Below are 25,382 nucleotides of genomic sequence, written 5' to 3' on the forward strand. Positions count from 1 at the left end.
TCACTGTTATGAGTCTTAGGCTTCATTTTTAAAGTTCACATAAGTCTGTGAGAACTTCGCCAAGTCTTAGATCTATACCGCATATACGATAATAATAAATAATTACTGTATCGTTAATTAATTTCGTAATCGAAAAGTATAATTCCAGTTCGCCTGGTCAGATCAGGAACCGAGACCCGGGTATCGAACTCTAGACTTCCTGTTACACAGTCACGCTTACGACCAGCAAACCAGACAACACAGACGGTTGCAAATTGTAATCTTTTTCGTATTTTGATCAAGATTGCAACTGCTAACTCGATATAATTAAAACACTAATTCATTTTGACCTTTTATGAAAAACGTTTGCTTTATAATTAGGTTCTTGCTCAATGTATAAACTGAGGGAAACAAATTACACCTAATTAATCGCACTAATTACCTCGAATAACAAGCTTTACACCCGTGCCATTCATGACAGCGATATCAATTCATATTTAATTCCATTTGGCATCGGCTAAGTACACGTCTGCTTATTAAAAACACGCGATACAAGTTCGCAAGCTCAAGGAATAAAGTTCAAAATCCTTTAACACAAACATCTCCATATTTGAATTCCCAGCATGTTGTATAAAGTGTTCCATCATTTATTTTCCTTTCGAAAAACATCAATCATATGCGATCTCAACACTTGATCGAATATCCATTCCACATCATAACATGGCCAGTGTAATTAGATCTTCGGGAGGTCATTAATCTCCTTCTCTGACACCCTGTTATGCGCCCGAGGTAGGTCCAAGTATACTTGCCGATGGGCATGGTGGTGCGTTCAACTCGCCCGGCCATATTTAGCCACCTGCTGTGAACTTGTTCGCCATTTTGGGCAGTTAAGTATGCAGTTCAAAGGTCTATATGCATTAGAACAGGCACCCCATATGCAGTCTACTTACTTAATGAGACAGACAAGAAGCAAGCCATTGGTACTTACTTATTGCTGAATAAAACTTTAGAGTCTCCTAGTAAGGGTAAACATACCCATTCCTAGACTAAACAACACAACTAGGACAGTTGCATTGTAGCGAAATGGACAGTTTCAGAAATAGCAATCCATTCCTGGACTCGTTACATAACTTTAGGAACGCAGCGGGCGGAGTTCACATCAACAGCTCGTTTTATCCTTATAAATAGGCTCATAATACATTTGAATCGCATTAATATCATACACATATCTCTGTCAGAGGCGTAACAGAAATAGTGCATCCTGTTTGAGCGCGCGCCGGCGACGAGCATCGTGCTGCGCCTGAGTGTTGAGCCGAGCGCTCGGATCCGACGGATAATCGATTTTACGAGCTCCCGAAATAAACCGAGTCCCTTCGACACAACATGCATCATCGACGGTCACATTCTGCACCCAGCTTGTGTTGTTCTTTTGTACTTAAGGGAAACGTATGACTGGACGTCCACATGTTGTTAAAGAAACAACCGCACTGACTAAACGAAGTTTGTTTCGATTTTCAAACAAATCATAAACGTCTTCTCGACTATTGAACATGACATCACTGTTGAACCAGTTCGTTTAATCAGAGAATTCGATCGATATGTCGGACGCCTTTTAAGACCAAGTTATCAAGCCAGTATGGAAGAGGAAAGCGACGTGGGCGCTTCTATTATGGACCTCAATTCGAAGACAGAATAGGGAAACTACATCTATTTTAGTACTATCGAAATTATAGAAAACGGTTTGTAGCTAGAATGGCGTCCCGTCAAAGGCAATAAATGGGTCCGTTCACCCAAATAGTGCTGTGGGTGTGTGTTTTATTGTTACGAGCGGGTTAACGAGCGCCGGCACTGCCATGCCCCGTGTGTCTGCCCCGATCCTCGTCAGTCCGCCTTCCTATCACAAACAGATACATGTAAACGATTCCATATGAATACTTTCTCGTATTCTATTCTGGATCATTGGAATAAGTACTCTGTTTGGTTACGTATCATTACGATTGGAGTTTTAATAGGACTACTGATGTTTAACACTTTTGAAGTGAATCCAAATTGCTTTTTCTTTGTTCAATCTGTTTCTGTTTCACAATCCGATTTGTTCAAAGCATCATTTCAAACTCCAATGTAAAATAGTTTCGAATATGTGTCGTTTGTCTAAAAACAACATACACCTTTAATAGTGAAGAGAACATGAGTTCTTTCAATATAATTTAAATGTTCATGTGGGTACTTGTAAAACGGAGGTGTCTTGACGCATGCGCACTGGGACAAGTCTGACATATGTCATGTCTGTCGACATTTACGACTATCCCACATTTGAAATAAGAATACAAATGTGACGGCCGCATGTGTGGCCTCGTAAATATGTCACTGTACCCCCAGAAAGGTAATAACCAGCGAATTAAGGATGCCATTACAAATATTTTCAGCCAATGTATTACTCGCAGTCGCAAAATGACCTAAAGCTAAAATATTCGACGGTCTATCTTCAGAAAGGAAGCCGTCCATTTTCCTTAGGTGTCCCCATGACATTTTCGAGGTATCAAGAATGTCCTACACAAAGTAACACACAACACAGTTGTAGGTTGTTTATAATGTCGACTTCACAACTTTACGGTCAGCATGGGACCGTACCGTAGCGCATCTCATTACCTCATCACAATACATATTCATGAGCTTCATAACACTATAAATATTGCATCGCATCCCGCTCTTGTCAAATAAATATATTTCTTTACGGCGTGAAACCAATCGTTGTGGAGATAGCGTTATCGTTTAATGGCCACTTGAGCCACGACACGACGCCACATAAACACAAAAAGAAATAAAAAAACATTCTTAAAAGCGGCCGTCCGTTCGCGCCTCGATGTAATAACATTTGCATTTCCTTGCGTTTGCGCCGCAGACAAATGGCTCGCCTCGGACGCAGCCAGCTCTCGATAGATCTCAATACTTTATTGAGTCATAAATCGCACACACAAATACTTTGTACTAATATGCTAAAAGGTTTCGGTTTTATTGCGATATTGATTGACTGTCATAACATTTACAAATTCGATTACTTCAAGTTTTAGTTTCAACGGATACCATGCCATCACACCTTAAAATTAAACTTTACGAGCGTTAAAACATTGAGAGCCGAAGCGTAGCGTGTTCGGTAACTACTTGAAATAAATGAGCCTAATTAACACAATGCAAATCGTACAAACATTAATAAAATGTTAGCCAACATGCGCCGGCGGCGGAGGCCGGATCAAACATACGAGCAAGCGAACAAACACCGGTGTTTGGACTATCGCCACTTTCGGTTCTGTACAAATAGGGACCGTTGTTTGTTCAAGTGCCGGTGACACGCCACTGCGGAGATCTTTGTCCAGCTTAACGTTATCTTTAAGAACCCTTTAAGCCCCTCTTCTTCGGTTTACCGTCTAACGAGTTGCAAGGGACGGCGCGGGTCTGTTTATAGTGGTGTCGGTTCAAAACAAGGCGACACCTTTCTCAGCCGTAGTGGGTAGGATTTACCTGTCAGAGGTTTTAACGAGCTAAGTAAGGGTTGACATAGGCTATAATTTACTCGAGGCGAAGTTCAACGAGACCGTTTACGAGGCACCGTGAGCACGAGCCAGGGCATTGGAAGTTAAACCAGATTAACAGGACTAAAATAAAAGTATAAACTCCGCCATTAACGTTTTGAATAACAACAAAATACTGATCAGCGATCGCGATCGTGAAATACAAACTTAAATTATAATAAAAAGAGTTAAAACAAAGAGTTTTTATGATAGTTTAACGAGTCTCAACTCTCAGCGGCTTCGGATTACACTGTCATCTTGATTACAACCACTTTTTTGTTTACATCAGCGACTCGACAAGTCTGGTGTAAAATTACAATGTTACTGCATGTAGTGGCCCGTAGGTCAGATTACTTTTTTAATAACAAGAGTACCTACTTACCTGGCTGAATAATAAGAAGATGAAACTTCGATATAAAAACACCCGTAGCAACATACAAAGCTTGTGTCAGTTGTCTAATTGCTCTTTTCGTGTGAATAATTTTCGATATTTACAATTTCGACACGCATTAAAACAAACAGGTTTTTTGTGTATTAAATACCTATTTGGGCGAAGAGAATGTTTGCTAAACATTTCATACAATTAACACTCGTACAACAGGATTCTTGCACGTCCGTAACATTAAAGATTTGTGGAAAATTTCTTGAAAATTCGTTATTGGTAATTAAGTTTGAAGGCGCCTCTCACGATATGGTTGGAAGTAATAAAAAGAACACACTGTTAAAGTAAATAAATTGCCATTTTGATACTTTACGATCATTACTTGTGAGTTGCGAGATAAATTTTACGAACCTATACCACACCCTCATTAATAATTGCTTGTAGGACATACCTTGCTAGGTACTAAGCCTTTATCATTTAATTTGATCTTGCTTGATTAAGTAGCTAATCAATGTTTAACAGATAAGTCAATAGCATTCGTAATTGCGTCAAATTCGCTATATTTCTACTGATTATATCCATTACCCCCTTTCCTTAACAAACATTTAAAAGTTTGAACTCTAGACAAGCTGTCTACGTTAAACTCAAACGAACACATGTTAAAATGTGTTGTTGACATCATAAACACAAATAATACAAGAAGTAGGACAGTTGATATCGCAAAATTATCGATAAACTGATAATCTAACACGATCTAAATTTTACAAGCGATCTCGGAGCCGTTACTCATAGTACTACGCCGCCCCTACTATGAGTTTAAAGCAATAGTATTTGTCGCTAGCGACGTTGACCAGAGACGTTGTAAAATTTAACATACAAAAAAATTACGTCGTCGCTAGCGACCATCAAAGTCAAAGCATTTATTTCAATTAAGTACCTAATCCTAAATAAGGCACTTTTGAAACGTCAAATTGAATTGTCCGTCAGTCTGTCTGTCAGTGAAGCTAAGCGCTCGTTCCAAAGTGTAGCTTCGAATGGAGAAGAACGAGCAAGAAACTTCATCTTTTAAAAATTTTTTTTTACAATATCTCTGATACATTATTTTATCATTTACCTATTGTATATATATGTAGGAACAATGTAACGACAATACGGCGTCAAAACTATGGGACAAACATCGACAAATACTACTTGAAACTCATGGTAGAGGTACAGTCGAACTAAGATACGCTGGCCATAATCTTGATAGTTCTTAATTCGTCTGTTATCGTGTCTCTTTCGTAAATGTTCGTATATGAACACACCTGCCAACTACAGCTGTACTTTATATTGTTTCTCGTTCTACCCATCGACTGTTTAATTATCTTAATTACTTTGCAAACCACCATTGATCTTACTTAGTAAATGTTCGAACGCTTTTTACTGGAATTTTTAATTATTTATTTTAGTATGAACTTTTTCCATAATAGTTCATTTGGAATTGTCGTTGTATTATAAAATTGTCTTAATTGCTTTATATTGGTTGATGAGTTAGACTGAGTAACGTAAAAACGTGGCGTTTGTTATATCTAGACAATTAAAACATAAACAATAAACAAAGTCATGTTATATTCATTAAGGCTCTCTTTTTTATTATTTATTACTTAAAATGTCATGTATTATGACATTTGTACTCCAAACCTGCGCCTGGGCAGTAGCGCATTCACACGTACGCATTCACAAGATCTAGATCAACCGTAACATCGTGTAACATGACCCGGTTGACTGGTTTGCAGCCGTGGCGCCATCTATGATCATTTTATCTATGAAAAGAAGTAATTCTCGGGTCATTTTAATAACCTTGATATATGAATATGAGACATTTACTCATTTAGAGAACTTGTTGAGAACTTTATAGTTTCCGAACGATGTCTTTTAGTCCAGTTTACCATTAGGTACATATTTAATGTCTTTCTGTGTTATTGCTAGTTGAATAAACTTATAAATGGGATTTTCTTCACTGTAACAACTTCTAGCAAGATATAAGAGAACTCATATCTTGTAATTATGAAGTTTATTATACTTGTTAGTTGTTACATACGTACTAGCATTTTCCTGTGGCTTCGTGCAACCCAAAATGGAAACTCTTTAGTACTTACTCTCACATTTCCACATGGACCATTTACGTTTTCATAAGCAGTAGCTTAGCAGTAGCAAGGAGTACCTTGTAGTTCCAAATGTGTTGTCTGTCAAGTCACTCAGTAACATAATTCCATGATCCTCAGATTAGCTTATAATATACCTTTATTATAGACAAGCTACATCCGCGCGGTTTCACCCGCTCTACTTGGCTGCTATTGGTCATAGCGTGATATTTTATAGCCTATAGCCTTTCTCGATAAATGCCCTATCCAACACAAAAATAATTATTCAATTTAAACCAGTAGTTCCGGAGATAATCAAACAAACAAACTCTTCAGCTTTATTATATTAGTATTAGTATAGTCACAGGTATAGTATAGATACAGATTAGCTACACTCTCCAGAATGTTCTATCGACAAGAGTCTTAATATTACATTCTTTATGTTTTACAGGTGGGTTGTTGTAGCAGGCGCCTGGCGAGCCAGCGTGTTGCGACCTCCAGCGCCGACCACAGCAGCCTCCCGCACCAACCGCCACTCGTCTCTGCTGCAGCTGGCCGCGTGGGGAGTGCCTGCGGCGTTAGCTGCTGCAGTACTGGTGACTAGGGACGTGGACGCTGATGAGCTTACTGGTAAGATTGAAATTGAAATTTATTCGAAAATTTGTACACAAAAAGAGTTACATACATTTCACGTTCAAGTAACATTTACCTTATAATAGTATAATCATAGCCTTAAGATAATCTATTACTACACTTATATTAAATTACAAATACAAATGGTGGTAATTTGGAATAAGAATGTAAAGTAGCGACCTGCCCGAACTAGGTTTATATTAACCTGTGTTTCAGACCATCACTTTACGACGCTTTTTAACTAGGACAATATTTGTTTATGTTAACCGGATATAAAAGTAATATATTAATAACTACGAGAATAAGCATAATTATACGTAAGAGGAGCCTATCTATAAGATCTTCCTTCTATTGTGTTATAAATGCGAGAGTGCCAATAAAAATACATTCATCAATCCATTTTCAAATCTTCATAGCTGACCTTAAGAGCTCCGGTCTACCTAGCTGGTTTACCGGGGTTCCGGCTCGAAAAGCAGGAGTAGGAACGGGGTGGTTTTTAGTCAGTTACACTCTGACACATCCTCTCGTCTCGCCCAAGGCGGGAAAAGACATTGGATAATTTCTTCCCTCAAAAAAAAAACCTTCTTGCTGATAGGCTATTGCAGCTGCCTGGCTGAATTTTCGGTGCTAGTATTTCCAACATACTGTTGGTCGTATACACTGGTCGTATATACCTGTTCAAGCGCAATTGTAGGCAACTGTTTTCAATACATAATTAATTATGTCCCCTATTAAAGGATAGGAGGAAAGCCTACTTACAATAATAAGGGCACCAACTTCTCAGAATGTCATCCGTCATCCCATGTCATCTACGAAGACGTTGATTATTATAATGGACAGCAGGTCCACAGTAATTAATTACACCCGATACCCGTTAATATCAATTCAATTAGTCCGACTAAAGCCTATTAGCAAACATCACGTCACTTCAAAAAAGGTGACATTCATATCTTGTATTTACATTAAAAAAAATAACGTTTGTCACATCGTTACGATGACGGTAAATAGAATTTTAATTTACGATTTACAATTCCGATATGCAAGCGACTTTTACACACCATCAGTGCAGTCAAGTCCATCATATGTTTTTATAACACCTCGTTTCTCAGTAACTGGGTCCACCAAGTATGGTAGTGGGGGACCGGTTCGATAGTTAACGAGTGGATAGACCATAGACCAAGCAGGTTTGTCGCGAGACACGGCATAAGGTGGAATATTCAATTCATCAAGGTAAATGTCATTGTGTAATGCGAATTCCATTTGAAATTCTTACTGTAAATTAGTAGCGAATAATGTGAAAAGTTTTCTGGGAAAAGTTGTTGCACAAAAACATTTCATCATAATCCTTGTCAAAATAAAGGTGCATAATACAGTAGATAATATTTTCAAGTCCATCTGTCTGAACAGGTCTTTGCCGCGTAAGATGACCATATCAAATAGGCAGTCGATCACGATCAGTTTTTCTCATTGCTGAGACATCTCTAAATGGTCATCTTAGAAGTTCATTGCTACCAAAGGAGGTTGCACTATTATATACATGACATGATTCACCGTATGATTGGGTGTTATTTATTAGGATCTAGTCGGATTACAATTTAGACTAATTTAAATACATCCTTGAGAATTTGAGAAACCGGTAAAAATTTGGCATATAAAGAATAAAGTCTCCAAAACAGCAAGGAACAATATGAAAGCAAAAATGAAGTTCCATTGTTCTTTCATGAATCAATCAATAAGCTCCTAATACACTACCGTAGCGAAACAACACAAATGCAAGAAACGTTCTTGTTTTTAATAGTCCTTTCTTGTTTGATCGGCGGCATTTTTCAAAGCGATTAAATCTGGTACGAGTGCGCGGGAGCACGTATTCATACTGTAATGGGTATTGAGTAGTTTGTATGGAAGTACCGGCTTATTGTGATGTTGTTCGTGTGCTAAACAAGACTCTGACTCGGTTTGTGCCATTAGACGATATGTGGAGATTACTATGATATTAAGTTATGCTATAGAACCTGTCTACGCTTAGCTCCTAATTCCAATAGCATGCCACGTCGGTAACAACAAAACGTGCGGAAACATAAAGAAATTAAAGAAGAAACATTAGAATGGAGTTTCCAGGAGCCATGTCGTAAATTATACTAAATATTATTTTATATTTTAATCTTTAAAAGAAACCGCTACTTGCCCTATCTGACCCAGAGCGGGGATTTTTAGAAAGATACACAGTATCGCACCGGTATCAGTAAATCCTGAGATTTGTCGGCCGAATCGTGCGATGCCGCTTTGGGCTACAATCGGACCGCTGTTACTTGGCGGCATTTTACATCTATCTAACTTGGCAAAGGGTTCTTAACTGACTTGACACACGTGTTCCTAAATTGTGAGAAGGATTTTTACATAAGAGATAAAAAGTTAGTAGCTCCTCTAACGGTTATGTTTAGAAAAGTACAAGATACAGAAACGGTTGCTTTGAAAATTATTGTAAACATTGTAGAGGCGGCTGTAACTTTAACATTATCAAAAAATCCTCTTATCATTTAAGCTGAGAACGTTTAATTTAGACAGAGGGAAAGAACAATACAGAAACGCCGCTCCGCAATGATAACGTTTACGCATGTACTTAGTAAGAAGTTTTTATCGTAGTCGGGTGGTCGGTAATGCCTGGATCAGGGGCATCAGGGCCCTTTGCGGTTTTGATACGGAGATGCGGTGCCGACAAAGACTGTCCTCTTTGAAAGTAGTGAGATTAAAATTGCTTGCTTAAAAACTTCTGTGGTAAAGGATACCGTCTTAAGAACGGTCAACAATCTTATGGAACTGTCCAAATTTTCCGAATTTTGTTTACTATGTCTCAAATGTAGACTTGACTCAAATGTAGAAAACTACTCTGTGGCTCTTTTCCATTTACGGAAACATCAAAACAATCATATTATTATCTGCTTATTTAATGCCCATTTTGTTTTTTCACCAAGAAAAGCTTTATCGAATGAAAAAGAACAATGAACCGATCATTACTTATCTGGCTGAATTATGGGGACATACACTTAAAAATATTTTACCGTCTGTATAAATAAACTTTTCGGCATAAATCACTTGACTTCGCCGGACACGTCGGCTGTAATAAATTCATGATTGGTAAAAACTGGAAGGTTTATTATATCATACTAATGGCCGCCTCGTTACGATCCTACTTGGAAACAAGATGGTCGAGTATTTATTTTAATAAGTTTTTGAAGATCTTCTTTTGGCACGTTTACATTTCTGCATTAAGCGTCGTTTTAGTTTATCTGGCCAGTTCGGAAACTTCTACAAATATGATCATAAGTCGTTCCCTGCATCTGTGTGCCTCAACTAGTTTCTTATTTGCAAACACAATTTATTCGTCTTTCACCATTTAGCCGCGAGAGCGTCTATCTGATGAATGGTTTCCTACGTTTGTCCGCTATCCGTTTATCTCGGCCTGTGGATATATTTTGAAATCCTCTTACATTTATTTTTATCGCCATTATGCGAAGTGCGAGCGAAGTGCCACGCGGCCCGATTCTCAGGCATATTGCAGTTTCAATCATGCCACGGGTATTGTGCTTTTATTTTTATTATTTCCATTCCACTTCCATTATGGCGGCCGAAAGAAATGCTCGACCATTATTCGAGCCGTTAAATACGACACCTTTCCTCCTCGCACGCTCGTATTTCAATTTTAAATCGGCCCTTTTAACCGCCTTATTAATGCAAGCCTTTTTTCTCGCCGTATGTTTGTGTAGGTGTTCGCTTTGAGAGCAGCCTTAGTGGAAATCGGAATGTTATTCACTTCTATAAAGAGCACTCGAGAATAAGGATTCGGTATCCGCCAACCTCTACATCACTGATGTCGTTGCTTAACTTTTTTTCTGTTTGTTACAGGAACGTGCTTCGTAGGTAACCAATCCAGTAAGTCGTTACTGGCCCTGGTTATTATTCCTGAAGCTATCTGCTTGCTGCTTGGCTGCGTGTTCCTGTCTTCAGGCTTCCGTGCAGTTCTCCGTCGCCCAGCACCCGTGCCGGCACCATCTGTGCTACTGAACTCGCCGCCACAACCACATCAGGACCAAAGCGTCCTAAGACTAGGAGCGTTTGCAGCACTATATGCCGTGCCTTCAGCATGCATACTCGCAACTTGGGTATACGAGTACGCATGGAGAGACGAGTGGCTTGCTGCTCCAGTGCCTTCATCAGAACCTTCAACACATCCAAAACCGGCATTCTGGGTGTTCCTGTTCCGAATATTTGCCACCCAGATCCTGGGTGTCATGGTAGCTGTTTGGATCGCCACTCCAAGCCTAAAAGCTCTATGGAGGAGAATCGCTGGGCCGAGGAAGCAGCCGCCGCTGGCGAAGTGTCCTCCGGGTCCACCGCCCACTCCACTGACGCTGCACTGTTACGCGACGCACTCGCACTCTCTGACAAGACATCCGCACAAGTATGCGACGTACAGACCACCACAAACACATTCTTCGTACAGAAAACCGAGACACTACCACTACTCAGCGGGCGAAACAATTCTCTGACGAGGATAATGGTTGTTAATTTGTGTTAATACTGGTGTAAGTTCAAAAATGGTTCAAAGACAATTTTCATCAAGTGAACCTTCGTTGTTGCATTTAAAACTCCTAAGATGTATGTTTGGGTGAACTAATAATCACGTGCCATTAGTTTTAAACTGAGGTCAGTATGCGGCCTTATTACTAAATAATATTTATAACTTTAATTACGTTTAAATGTTTATTTATGATTTTATGAATGATGCATATTATTAAATGAAAGAAATGTAGTACTACAGAAATAGCCTCGCATTTGATAAATGGTGATCGTGTAACGTTAGGAAAACCTTTGAAATCCTTGTGGATTACCTACAGTAATAAAATTAACGTTTTTATAAATCACTGATTAAGATCCCACTAAAGAAATATTTGACTACATATGTAAGTAATTTTGTGCCTATTAAGACGAAGACGAAAATTAAATGATTGTGATGTGAAATAACAATTCGTCCGAGTGATTGCATAATGTAAATAATTTAATAAGTAAGATAGAAAATGTAAATAAATAATTTGACTTAGATTGAGTTGTAAATACTAATAGGTGTGATAAGTATTATGAATATACGTCCTCAATCTACGTACATAACATGTTTGTTATAAAATATATGTGTACCTAACCTACAGACTTTTAAAAAAAACAATCATTAAAAGATCTCTTCTTCAATTACTTTTCACTTCACATTATTGTAAAAATAGGTCAATCCAACATGCTATTGTTTAATGTTACTTGTTATAACGACTATCAAATTATTAGCAGCTGTTATTTTTTAATAACACTATGAACAAGAAAACTTCTGAGCGAATGCCCACCTCCTTATTGCCAAAATATTATAAGTTTACACTTAATTATGTAATGTAAATAATGACTGAACATATTTGTATTTGTTTGTGAATATTACTTAAGTTCTATTTAAGTAACAAGTGTAAGATAAATAGTAGATTATATCGCCTAATAAGTAGATTTATAAATAAATATACTTAATTGAAAATAAGAACTTGTTTTACTACCCTACCCTATACCTTTACCTACCTATTATTAATTTACTATTGTTATGAATGTAAAAATTGGACTATAGTTTCCTCACTTAAAATAAATGATTTCGACTTATCAGACAGTAACTTTGACTGCCCGGTTGGCGCAGTGGCTGTATAGCTAGCGGGTTTATTAATACGGAGCAAGTTTGCTCCGTGCGGGAATCGATGAGATCCGAATGTGATCCACAAATTGTTGTTTCGGGTCTGGGAGTTTGTAAATCCACGACACAGGAGAAAATTCTTGTGTGGGGCATCGTTTAAAATAAAAAAAATAAATTCAAATAAAATATTTAAAAAGATAATTTTCATCCGCAGAAGACAAAATTTAGTCTACGAAATGAAAAAAAAACAAAGTACTACACCTCAGTCCAATAAATACTGCAGTTAAAGTTAAATTAGACGTAAGTATAAGTAGACAACTGAGAGGCTGATTTTATGAGTAAATGAGAAAATCAGAGTGTGAGACCGTATGAAAAAAATACCTAATAACTAAAGTGCTCCTTAACGTAACCTAACAAGAATGATATAAAAGTGGCCCTCTATCAGGAAAAGATTGGGAACACCTGGAATAGGCAGAACCTACATTTAGATCTTACTTTACGTCTTGCAGTTAGTATTGTAGTCTTTCTTGTAGTGCTTTCATGAATAAGTCGTTTGATTTAAATATATCTTCATTCTGAAACTGAAAACATATCTACAACCAGTCTCAACTGCATTTTTTTTTCCTTTACTAAGTATTGAGAGACTAGAGGCGTTTTTTACGGTAGGTATCCCTTAAATATTTTTTTAGCTGGCATCCCTTGTTTGACAGTTCGTCGAGCGCGTTCCAATTTTTGACGCTTGCGTTGAAATGTAGCATGATTCTTTATTTCATTTAACTCGAGGAGAGAACTTGTATCTTTCTTTCACCTATGCTTAAAATCGTATAAACTTCTAAATAAATAATCTGTACTTTGTTTTGCTTGCTTCGAGCCAAAATCGTTGACTTTATTTTTGTACAACGGTCATATTGTTTGATATTTGTATGTTACATTGAATAAACATTTATATTTTACAATGTCCTCTTTTACTCAGATTTGTCGATTGAGTAATTTCTTCGTTGGAAATTATAAATGTATTCTAACTGGAAGGTAAGATTGAGGTTATGACGCCAGGTTTATTGTTTGTTTCAGAAATCTATGACTACATTTTTATGCCCCTAGATTTCAACAAGTAACCTAATTGACTATCTGCAGACAAGCTCTACTTATAATTAATGGATTAGCCTTGAAAAAATATTTCGGTTCACACAGGTTTTGACTTTTTGGATTACAGAACAAACTGGTTGGCCCCGGTACAAGCATGCAATTATACGAGGAAATCGGCAGAGGAGAAGTTGGGGTTAGAAAAGCCCAAACGGCCCCTGACCCCATACTTCAAGTTCATGACACAGATGAGACCAGCATTGCTAGCTAAAAACCCAGGAATTTCTTCTAAGGAAGCTATTTCTTGGACATCGAAACACTGGCAGCAGTTGGACCTAGAGGTAGACAGAAACCTGATTAAAAATAACAACCTGAATGTAAAGCAAAATGTATGTCCAACATTTTCATGTTATCTATTTATTTTTTTAGACAAAAAATCAAATGGCAAAGGAATATGAAAAGGACCTAGAAGATTATAAGAAAATCAAAGCAATGTATGAGTCTTCTCTCACAGATAAACAAAAAGAAGACATAAAAAGGCTGAAGGAAGAAATGGCTGTGGCTAGAGAAAAAAGAAAATTAAAAGCTGTAAGTAATAGACAACATTTGGGTAGATAGACAAACATTCTATTCACATTAAATTTTTTTCTATGAGATTTTGATGAATTGCTTCTTTAACTATTCTATTAAAACTTTATGTATTACTAACAATTTATTATGATCAGTCAATGAACAGTGATCATAAATCCCTATGAACTTTTTCTTATAAGAATCTAATAAGCATCTAATTAAAATTCCAGGAATACAAAGAGCTTGGACGTCCAAAAAAGCCAATGTCTTCCTATTTCTTATACATTCAATCTAGAAAAGACAGTTTCAAAGGCAAAGATATAAAGCAATACCAGGAGCAAGTAAAGAAGGACTGGTTGAAACTAAGTGATGCAGACAAAGCTAAATTTGACAAACAAGCTAGTGAACTAATGGCTAAGTACAAGTAAGTTTATTAACCACTATTAGAAGTTTCACCTAGTACTAAACAGAGAAGAACTAAATCTATTACATAAAAATAAGTCGGGTTTTCCTGCCTGATGCTATAACTCCAGAATGCACGAACTGATTTCCACAGTTTTGCATTAGTTGAAAAGGTCTCGTGAGGTTTATAGCAAAGAAAATTCAGGATAAAAGGCGAAACGGAGTTCGCCGGGTTTGCTAGTGATTGATAAAAATGTCTTTTTTTATTCCAGGAAAGATTTAGAAGCATGGGAAGTTAAAATGATATCAATGGGTCGCGCTGACCTGGTCCGCAGCAAGCCCTTACGAGAGAAGAAGCCAAAGGCTGAGGCGAAAAAACAATAGGAACTCGGGTGCTCTGACGAAACTGACTCTCCTCAAAGTAGTGATAAGGATTATATTGTACAAAGTATTGATAAGAGTACTTCCACTAGTCCAGATATGTCGAATACAAATAAAGAAAACATAGTTCCTCATAGTGTTTCTGTTACTTCAGAGTCAAGTCGTCGGAGCACGGGTGATGTAGACACTCCCTCGAAGCTGCCATTAAAAAATGACCAACCTAAAGAAAGTAAGAATATCTTCAGTAGTATTAAAAACTTCTTTAATCGTTAAGATTAGTTTTGTAGATCTTGATCACATTTCATGCATTTGTTGTATGTTTTTATTTTGTTTTCAGTTGTATTAGATTCATATTAGAATACACTTTCTATATTATAATTCCTTTCTTTTATTTCATTACCCTATTTTATAGATACCTCATTTGTTGCTGTATTTAAAATGCAGTAATTATCATCTTTCGACGACTGATTTTCCATAGCTATTCATAAAAACATTTGTAAATACACTTGGTACCATGTTCCGTAAAACTTTTTTCTTGAAACATAATCAAATGGCCTTTTATTCCAGTATACACTCAGCACCTAACAGAAAAACAAGGAAACAAAAACACATAATACCATTCATAACCGTTTTTTATTTCAAAGATGTTACAAAATATAATTAAAATAAACTTTTATCATTTCATTTATAGTTGTATGACCTTTATTTACAATATGAATTAAGCTGATACACTAAATTATTCAACAGAACAGAATTACATATTCAAGCATTATTTGCATGCATAAAGTATCACATTTTCGTATTTTATTTTGACAAAAGTTAAATTATTTGAATAACAATGTTAGGGAATATTCACAAAGGTAACTATGAAGGAAGACTTCAAGAAAACGAATTGACCATAAAGTGACTATTCACAAAAATATTTTTCACATCAGTCTACTATATTCAGCATTATATTTACAGCCTGTCGAAACCTCCCTCTACAATAAACAGTTATATTTTTAAAATGATAACAATATGGTGGGCAACATAACAGCATTTAGATCTTTGGTATTACCATACCAGCTTAATTCTGAATTGTAGAGTATACCTATTCCTTTACCAAAAAGTTTTAATCATTAGTTTAAATGTTATGGGACAATTTGGGACATTCTGAGGGCTTAGTACGAGTTTGTTTTATGTTTCATGAGAGCGCGTCATGTGCTGTGATTGATTGGTTCATTAGCACCGGCCAATCAGTCCTGAAGGCGCTTTCGTTCACTGTAAAGCAAACTCGTACTAAGGGTACAGATTTTATGAAGTACCTATCTGTTGTTGAGGTTCAATACATCAGTAATATAATATTGGGTAAGTTTGGAGCAGCATTTTTGTATTTTGTTAGTAAATTGTTACATCACAATACACATTTACAAAGGTTAAGGCAGTGTTTAGATAGAAAATGTTAAAATTATTTAACAAAAACCAATTAAATATAAATAAAAACAAAATTATCTACAAAAATAATCTACAAGTCACAGACTGCCATATTTTGTATGTGGTTAGTATAGTTCTAATTTAACAACATTAGATACAGTATCAAATTTCGAGATTATAAAATATGTCCAGGCCATAAAATTGGTTACACAGGCCTTAATAATTCATAAGGACTAAATTCCTTTATCAAAATACCATATCATTACAAGTATAAAGCATGAAAATAGTTTACTAATTTGGCATACTATTGAATATAATTTGTATTATTTGATATCCACAAGTACATTTGTAACTCTCTCATGTCTGAAATAAATACAATTTAAATGCGAAAAATAAATATAAAATAGTGATGTTACATAATAATTGTGTCCAACACAAATGAAGTGCACCCAGCAATAATTAAATTACATGAAAATAACTAGAATTTCTGTTGACACTGCTATATACAAAATTGATTCTAATTTAAAACTAAAAATGGCAATATGTGACTAAAACGCACACATGTCACAACTTCTCACTTATGTAAAAAGGCACAAGCAATCAAAACTATGGAACTTTATGGGAGCACTTTCAAAATTCAACATTAGTGGTTCAGTACACAAAGATTAGAGATTTATTATAACACCCGCATTGAATTTTGAACCTTACCCCAGTTTAATCTAGCCTGCTATTGTTAAGTTACTGCTCAGTCAATGTAATGCCCTCAACATGGGTGCCAATGAAGTAATTACTATGTAATTAATCCATCCCTCAAGGTAATGAGTAATGATTGTATGCAAATTGTAGTGAACAGATACACACAAATGTCACATGATATTACACCCATACATTGGGTCAAATAAATAACTTTCTTTACTCGAGGTGAAGACACAACATGCAACAGTTGCAAGGCATTGGCAAGTTTAGAATTACTTTGTGACGGAAACCATATTAATTTAGTAATGACATAAACTAGTACTGGTAAGAAAAAGTAAGTACCATCGAATGTGACCAATGACAAACTGTATAGTAATTGAATTAAAAGTGATAACAAAACTATATCGTATTTGTAATTAGTGAGTTTCTCCCAGTGTGATGGTGTTGGCGCAGGCTCTGGTGCCGGTGATACAAAAGATGCCAAATCACTGGATACCTCTCCATCGCCTGCCGCGATGTCATGATTGAGTGATGATAACAACTCAAATGACTCAGGTTCGGAGATAATCACACCATTATTGAGGGACGTCTTGCTACTGCTATTGTCTGAGGAATGCGAAATCTCGTGAATTGGATCAGGAATTGTGGTTCTGACCGGAGATTCTGAAAAGGAAACAATGTGATAAGCAAAGTCAAACTGGAGATTACAAAATGTGCTCTCGATGCCCAATGTCATGTATACCTCTAGGTTGCTCGTCGCCACATTTTCCAGATATTAGTTGGAGTCTATTGTGAGAATTTTCTAATATTCTTCTTCTGCGAGCTTCGCGACGAGCTGCTGCAGCATCAGCCATGTTGACATTAATCAAATGACATTTGTAATTTGACATTGCCAGCCCCAGAGTACTTGCCAGCTTGGTTGACAAAAAATGTTTTCAAATTAGATTTGTTTGTTTTATTGAAATTGAGAACTAAACAACTTTAATTTATTTACAGTAAAATTTTAAATGGATATATCTAGTATGAAAGTAAAATTTCGAAAGACGAATTAACGTTCTATAGAATCGATTGATCAGATAACGAGAATACTATCCAAAGAATAGTAGAATATGTTTAAAAACCGGAAATAAATATTAATTTTCGGATAAACATTCCTGATTTGAAAAAGTGGCCTATTTCTATAGGTTTTTATAATATTCAAAGATTAATTTTCGTTCTAGATCTATGAATTAATGCGAATACGTTATAAAAAACATTAATTCTATCGCCATTTTTGTAAACATTATTATTTGGCAACCGGAAGTTTGTGTGTTGTCTGTTACCAGTAACGCCAAGGACTTTTGTTTGGCGCCTTTACGGGCCGGTCTGGTTTTACTGATAAATTTGTGAATTTCTCTCAAACAAACTAAAGTTATTGTTAAATATAATGGGTGACAAAGGTGACGGAGGTAATTACTTTTGAAACTGTAGTTCTATTCGATGGTGCTGATGTTCTTTGCTGACGCTTGACAGCCACTGATTTTTTGGTTATCAAAAAAGACTTCGTAAAGAATCTGTAAATTTCGTTGTAGAAACCTTTGATGATGCGGTTGAAGAGAGGGTAATCAATGAAGAGTATAAAATATGGAAGAAGAACACTCCATTTTTGTACGATCTGGTGATGACACACGCTCTGGAGTGGCCCTCGCTAACTGCCCAGTGGCTACCTGACGTGACTCGGCCTGAAGGAAAGGATTATTCAGTGCATAGGTACGGAAACTTCAGTCTTATCTTGTCCATTACAATGTTAAGTTGACAGGTGAAGGTACTCTATTGACACCTCATCTTGAGGAAAATCATGTCAAAAATACCCTTGATTACCTTAACATTTAACAGATTCCGGTTCTAATTATTATGAATATCAATATAAAACAAAGTTTTCAAACTGTCAACTTCTTTTGTCCTGCAATGGTTCACATTTTAGTCCTGTCTCTGTTAGGAGCAGATGTGTCTATTGTGTAAAGTAAATATTATTATTAGTTCAATATTATAAAGTACCAATAAGCCATTCACCAGTAGTCTGAGAATGACCAATGGAATGACAAAGAATCACCATCTCTCGGTACTGACACAAAGGAAATGAAGAACTTAAACTAATAAGATTTAATAAAATAGTTATTTATTGTAAGTTATTACTAACTTTAAGCCCTGCTCAATATGGAGATTGTGGCAAGTCCTCTCATACTTATAGACAGATGGACATTAAAAATCCAACAATGGGTTGTGTTGTCTCGATTAGCAAGATATAGCCTGTTGATTTTGATGATAATGATGATGATGAACTTAACTTTCTGAATACAGATTAATCTTGGGTACTCACACATCAGATGAACAGAATCACTTGTTAATCGCAAGTGTACAGCTTCCCAATGAAGATGCACAGTTTGATGCGAGCCATTATGACAATGATAAAGGTGGTAAGTACAGAGAATTTTTAAGTATTGTGTTAAACTTAGCTTTTTTATTAATTTGTGGTCCCAGATTAGGATTTTCCTGTGTTACGTGCCCACAGAATTTACAATCATACAAGTTCACGGACAAGTGAAACTCAGACCCGAAACAACAGTTTGTTGATCACACAAAGAGTTACTCCTTGCGAGAATCTAATCCGCTACACATAGTGCGGCAACCAACTGCCCAGCGTCCATGCCAACAATGCTGTTGAAGTTCAATAAGATAATTTTAAAACGGACTGCAATTTGATTGTGTCATTTGTTTCTCATCTTCATAGATAGTTTAGCTCCAGCCAATGGCAGTGATGTCTTGTATAGACATATAGCATCTTAATTATTTAGTCAGAATAACTTTATCAAGGGCCTATCTTGTTGAAATGGCAGAATGCTTGTATTGAGCTATTATAGAATTCAAGAGCCTACATGGTGATTACCTAAGACAATAAAAAAATTGGCAGAAGGCATGGAATGACCAATCTCAAAACTGTAAAAGGAAACAATTGTAAAACATTATTTGGACTTACATACATATGTAACTTAAACAGGGTTTTCCCAATTGGTTTATGGTTATTTGCATGCAGTTTACATGCAGCTGTTATTATTTGTTTCAGAATTTGGTGGCTTCGGATCAGTGTCAGGTAAAATTGACATTGAGATCAAAATCAACCATGAGGGTGAAGTGAACAGGGCTCGCTACATGCCTCAGAACCCCTGTGTGATTGCCACCAAGACTCCTTCTTCTGATGTACTGGTCTTTGACTACACTAAGCATCCATCAAAACCTGAACCTTCTGGGGAATGCCATCCTGATCTCAGGTATATACTGTTCTATGTATAACTTAGTATAAATTATTTATCATTTTAATATTTATGTCAGTAAGTACATGATTAGATACTACTACCTAATATCTACTATAACTACCATACCATTGTTTCGTCTTTCAGATTGCGTGGGCACCAAAAAGAGGGCTATGGTTTATCCTGGAATCCAAACCTTAATGGTTATCTGCTGTCAGCAAGGTTAGTATAAACTATAGTTGCCATAATGACTAAGTAGCTGTTAAAACACATTGTAAAGAATAGTTTTTTTTACCATCTTTATTTGAAACGAAGGAAAGTAGAACCTCTACTTTCCATTGCAATTTCATGTTTTTTTTTTTTCATGGTCCCATGTTACATTTCAAACTAATTTTGTACTAGAAAGAATAGTTTTATGTTTAATTCAAAGATATCAAAAAGTAATATTGTTTGAACAATCTTGCCTTTTGTAGTTGGGACCCCATGTTAGATAAGTTGATTTATGTGAGTCCAATAAATTTTATTGTACATTGCACATGAGAATTTAAACCGTATTTGTCAACAAAACCTATAACTAATCAGTTATGTTAATAAACAGTGATGACCATACAATATGTCTGTGGGACATAAACGCGACACCGAAGGAAGGTCGCGTCATTGAAGCTAAGTCGGTGTTCACTGGACACACGGCCGTGGTTGAGGATGTCGCCTGGCATCTCCTGCACGAATCACTATTCGGCTCTGTGGCTGATGATCAGAAACTCATGATTTGGGATACTAGGTAAGGAATTCATACCTCTCTCAACACAACTTCTACAGATTATTCTCCTTTTTAATTTTTTTTTTATGTTAACTCAATATGTAGTACAGAACATTGGATTATTGTTACTAATGAATAATTGGTAAGGAGTCACCTACATTCCTCGATTTATCAGCATTCCGATTCTGCATATTTTTTTATGGAATAAGTCGGTAAACGAGCTGATGGGTCACCTGATGGTAAGCCATTGCCGCCACCCATGGAGACCCGAAATACCAGAGGCGTCACAAATTCTTTGCTGGCCTTTTTTTCACGGCGTCACAAATTCAAGAGCTGTTGGGGAATCAGGGATTGGGAAGATTGATTATTTACAGTTTCGTCTAATACTTCTAGGGTAAATAAATATGGTGTACATGTTTACAGATGTAACAACACATCAAAGCCCTCTCACACAGTAGATGCGCATACTGCTGAAGTCAACTGTCTCAGCTTCAATCCCTACTCTGAATTCATTCTAGCTACAGGCAGTGCTGATAAAACGGTAAGCATTACTTTTATATCTATCACAAGCCAGAAATAATCAATAAGGCTTTGTTTCATTATTTTTCATATTTAGATTTGCATCACAAATCATGTAGGTTCGAACTCACATTTCACATATCAGCAACCTATAAGTGGCCACTGCTGATCAAAGGCCTTTTCTCGCATGTAGAAGGTTTTAGCATTAATCGGCGGTCGGCGATTTCAAACTTATAGTTAAAAATTATAAGCCTAGGTTTATGTCAGTGGTGTATAAATAATCTTAAATTAAATGCGCGCGATTTCGAACCGCGCTCTGATGTATTAGAAACCCTCCAGGCCACCACAATACACGAAAGTACAACATTCCATGCCAATCTCCCTTGCTAAGTTGCTCTGACCAGTTATGAATTTTTAATTCTTATCTCACATTAACTACTACTTGAAGAAGATCTGCTATAGAAACACGTTTATAACCCTAATAACCCACTTTGACTCTAATAATTATCATGTAGGTGGCGCTATGGGACCTCCGGAACCTGAAGCTCAAGCTACACTCATTCGAGTCACACAAGGACGAGATCTTCCAAGTGCAATGGTCGCCGCATAACGAGACCATCCTTGCCAGCAGTGGTACCGACAGAAGGTAATACACTAAACACAATGAATAATTACATCTTACAGCTGTTATTAACCCCATTAAATTGTAAATTATAGCTTACTACGCCATACATTAGCAAATATGATCAATTGGATAACTTGCCAAGAATATCATTATCATCGACTGTGCTTCTGATCTTCAACCAGTTCTTTGTTGTACAATTCTGCTTTTACAGCAAATCCCAGTGAACTCTGTTTCGCCATCGGATAACGTGAATAGCCCTATTCATGACTTTTCTTTGCTATAAATCTAATGGAGCCCGAGACCTTTCCAACAGATGCAAAACAGTGGAAATCGGTTCGTGCGTTCTGGAGTTATAGCGTCAGGAAGGAAAACCAGACATATTTTTATATGATAATAGATTACTCAAAGTATTTTGTATGTACCAAACTGAAATTTGATAAGTAACGAATATTGTTGCAGGCTTCACGTGTGGGATCTGTCGAAGATAGGCGAGGAGCAGACGGCCGAAGACGCCGAGGATGGTCCTCCTGAGTTATTGTTCATCCACGGTGGACATACAGCTAAGATATCAGACTTCTCATGGAACCCTAACGAACCGTGGGTTATCTGCTCTGTGTCCGAAGACAATATTATGCAGGTAGGTTGTTAAAACTGAATTCCTAAGTAATTACGTGAGTTAGGCCCTCGTCGCACTACACATAGTGAAACCGCAGCGATTTCTAACTGTATAATTTTGTGAAAAGTGGTTGTAATCGTTAAATATTACAAAATTTTGGCAGTGGCAAAATTCTTAGTTCACGAACTTCATAGTAGGACTTTGGTAGAAAATATCGCGATTGGTATTACGGTTTATTTTGCTCATTCTTGTGTACATAGACTTAACTTAGATATATTTGTCCAGGTATGGCAGATGGCTGAGAACATCTACAACGACGAGGAGCCCGAGACGCCTGCGTCGGAGCTGGAATCTGGTGTGAACGTGAACCACGGCTAGCTCCGCGCCAGCGTAGCCGGACTCCAGCAGACAGCAGACGAGCCTCCACTGTATGACTCTATGTACGTAATGTGACAACTACACCATACACAGTACGCGTTAATACACCAATCTCTAATAGGCTTAACTATGTTCTCGATTAAAGAAACCGGACTGTCTGTTCAACTCATCTATTCCGTAGGCAAAATAGTTAATGTTATTTTTAATGGATGAAAGTCACCATATCTTATTGTTGGTGTTCATTATTATATCATTTACTCTGTAATCGCCCATTTCTCCAACACCAGAGTCACTTAACGCGTACTGTACTGTCACCCGGGCTCTATAACAAGTTTCAGTTTAAAATATGGAAATTATACATAGAGCTCTTTCATGATAAGAAATTCGTTCTTAAAGTTTATACAGTGTGTTGAATTTGTTTCCGATTACACCCTGTTAGGCCAAAAATAAATATGTGAATTAGGCAAATTGGTTTTTGTTTTTATGTTCTCGACTTTCCGTCATGCTGCTATGTGATTTTTTCAATAAAATGTCAAGTTACTGTGTGTAATTTTGTGATGAAGGCAACAGATCAGAATTAGATGTGTTTAGGTAGTGATTGGGTGTTATTTCGTGGCATTATTGTTATTCTTTGTTTGGGCAAAGGTGTTGAAAGTATTAAAGTATGTTTAATAATAATATCATAATTAAATTAGTGGTGAAAATCAATACTTAGTGTTTCTCTGAGAAGTGGCAACGCATTTGTTTGTTGTAGTAGGTAAACTTAGCTAACATGTCCCGAATACACATCAATCCATGCCTATACTCTAACAATGATCAACAATGAAAGAGCTCTGAAAACAGTAATTTGAGTCTTATGTCCGTAAACTATAGATGTAAAAATTATTGATATGGTCAACAAGTACATACTTGTACGATATTAGATGTTAAGAAAAGTAAAACATGCTGCAATCATAATTTGCAGTGAATTTGTTATTGATTGAGGAAAGAAATTTGAATATTTTTGCATAATCTGAAAATTATTTTTGAGTCCGTATTTTGTACTTTATTATGCAGTTTAGTTGCTCATGTGTTTTGATATAGTCCACTGGTAGAAACAATTTGTATGAAAATAGATTTCCATGCCCACCAATGCCCTCTGTCATACAAAACAATCATTTTTATGTTCGGAATTATATTTGTTATCCTTCTAGCAATCTCTAGTTGTCGTCACTAGCGCAAGTTGGTGTAACATATACAACAAAGTTTTTTAACTTTGTATTTGTTTCTAATTCGACTGTTCATAATCTGCTGTATAGTCGACAAAATTAAATTGTAGACACGGTAGATTATAACACGAAAATCATTTAATCAACAGATTCCTATGATTAAATAAAATAGATCAGATCTCATCTCGATCTCGTCCCGAATCGTTATAAGAACGTTTGTCATAAAAAACACGTTTCAAGCTATTAAAAATAAATTTTGTAATCGTTTCTACCGTTGGACTATTCAAAATGTAAAGGGTCCAATTAGTTGTGGTCTGTATGCACAAGAATCTCTCAGACAATGTCAGTTAAATGAATTAAAAAACATATTTTTGTATAAGTGACATATTCTATTTTGTTTTGATGTAAAATAAATGTGCGTATGGACCACGGACGTGCGAGAAACAGTACCCACAGCATAGAGACACCTCGCTAGCCAACTGGTTAATTCCATTTTAATTTATTGTTTCTTATCCAATAAGTCAAAGGATGTGTTTCTGTTGTAATTGTCATTATTATTATATTAAGGGCCTCTTTCACACCCAGTATTCCGTAGCTCCGTACTACATATCTATGATTAAATAAACTATACAAGAATAAATACACCTGTAGCCAGTAGCATTTGATAGCTTAGCTGTCATAGTATGTATGTAATACGTAAACATTTCACTACTGATAATGATGACATGCTGAGCTATCGAAGTGTAGTATCTCGTTGTAATGCATGTTTAATGTTTAGTATACCGAGTTTCACATCGTACTAGCACAAAGTGAAAGATGCTCTTACTCTGGTGACGCGACTGACCGATGGTATTTTATAATGTTAATGCAGTAATGGAATAATTTTTAAGCTCTGCTAATTAATTACCTATTATGATTAAAAGTATCGTAATAATAGTTTTGTTTTTATACACCCACAACAAACAGTTCTATAAATAAAATTCCCAGTAAGTAAATAACTTATCTAATGTGTCTGTATCACGATTTTCCCTGTGGCATT

The 25,382-nt window shown here is 36.4% G+C and overlaps 4 protein-coding genes across 5 annotated transcripts in view; 3 read left to right on the plus strand and 1 right to left on the minus strand.

The window, feature by feature from the left end:
• Window positions 1-12,261, plus strand: part of LOC118272244 (frizzled-4) — a 37,396-nt gene extending 25,135 nt beyond the window's left edge. The window contains exons 2-3 of the mRNA XM_035588616.2: window positions 6,505-6,683; window positions 10,590-12,261. Of these exons, the coding sequence (XP_035444509.1) occupies window positions 6,505-6,683; window positions 10,590-11,233 (823 nt within the window). The 3' untranslated portion in view covers window positions 11,234-12,261. The remainder of the gene's footprint in view (window positions 1-6,504; window positions 6,684-10,589) is intronic.
• A 964-nt stretch (window positions 12,262-13,225) lies between these two features.
• LOC118271623 (transcription factor A, mitochondrial) lies at window positions 13,226-15,216 on the plus strand. Of its 2 annotated transcripts, XR_004783317.2 has the most exons (6): window positions 13,226-13,431; window positions 13,616-13,826; window positions 13,915-14,073; window positions 14,286-14,479; window positions 14,730-14,905; window positions 14,993-15,216. XR_004783317.2 is itself a non-coding variant. In XM_035587725.2 (5 exons), exons 1-5 carry the CDS (start codon window positions 13,358-13,360, stop codon window positions 14,839-14,841), a joined length of 750 nt encoding a protein of 249 aa, XP_035443618.2. In that variant the 5' UTR covers window positions 13,227-13,357; the 3' UTR covers window positions 14,842-15,216. The 2 variants fall into 2 exon arrangements, 1 of the variants encoding a protein (XP_035443618.2); XM_035587725.2 differs by having other exon boundaries at window positions 13,227-13,431; window positions 14,730-15,216.
• A 236-nt stretch (window positions 15,217-15,452) lies between these two features.
• LOC118271625 (uncharacterized) lies at window positions 15,453-17,854 on the minus strand. Its single transcript, XM_035587726.2, has 2 exons — window positions 17,690-17,854; window positions 15,453-17,610 (listed from the first exon to the last, which is right to left on the minus strand). The coding sequence occupies exons 1-2, from the start codon at window positions 17,835-17,837 to the stop codon at window positions 17,042-17,044; spliced, it is 717 nt and encodes a 238-aa protein (XP_035443619.1). The 5' UTR covers window positions 17,838-17,854; the 3' UTR covers window positions 15,453-17,041.
• Window positions 17,855-18,226: 372 nt separating this feature from the next.
• Window positions 18,227-25,279, plus strand: LOC118271626 (chromatin assembly factor 1 p55 subunit). The gene is made up of 10 exons (XM_035587728.2): window positions 18,227-18,395; window positions 18,519-18,696; window positions 19,288-19,403; window positions 20,051-20,255; window positions 20,385-20,459; window positions 20,836-21,018; window positions 21,421-21,538; window positions 22,032-22,162; window positions 22,601-22,778; window positions 23,043-25,279. Exons 1-10 carry the CDS (start codon window positions 18,374-18,376, stop codon window positions 23,133-23,135), a joined length of 1,299 nt encoding a protein of 432 aa, XP_035443621.1. The 5' UTR covers window positions 18,227-18,373; the 3' UTR covers window positions 23,136-25,279.
• Window positions 25,280-25,382: the final 103 nt, after the last annotated feature.

The sequence above is a fragment of the Spodoptera frugiperda genome, chromosome 5 (assembly GCF_023101765.2).
Source record: "Spodoptera frugiperda isolate SF20-4 chromosome 5, AGI-APGP_CSIRO_Sfru_2.0, whole genome shotgun sequence".
NCBI classification, from domain to species: Eukaryota; Metazoa; Arthropoda; class Insecta; order Lepidoptera; family Noctuidae; genus Spodoptera; species Spodoptera frugiperda.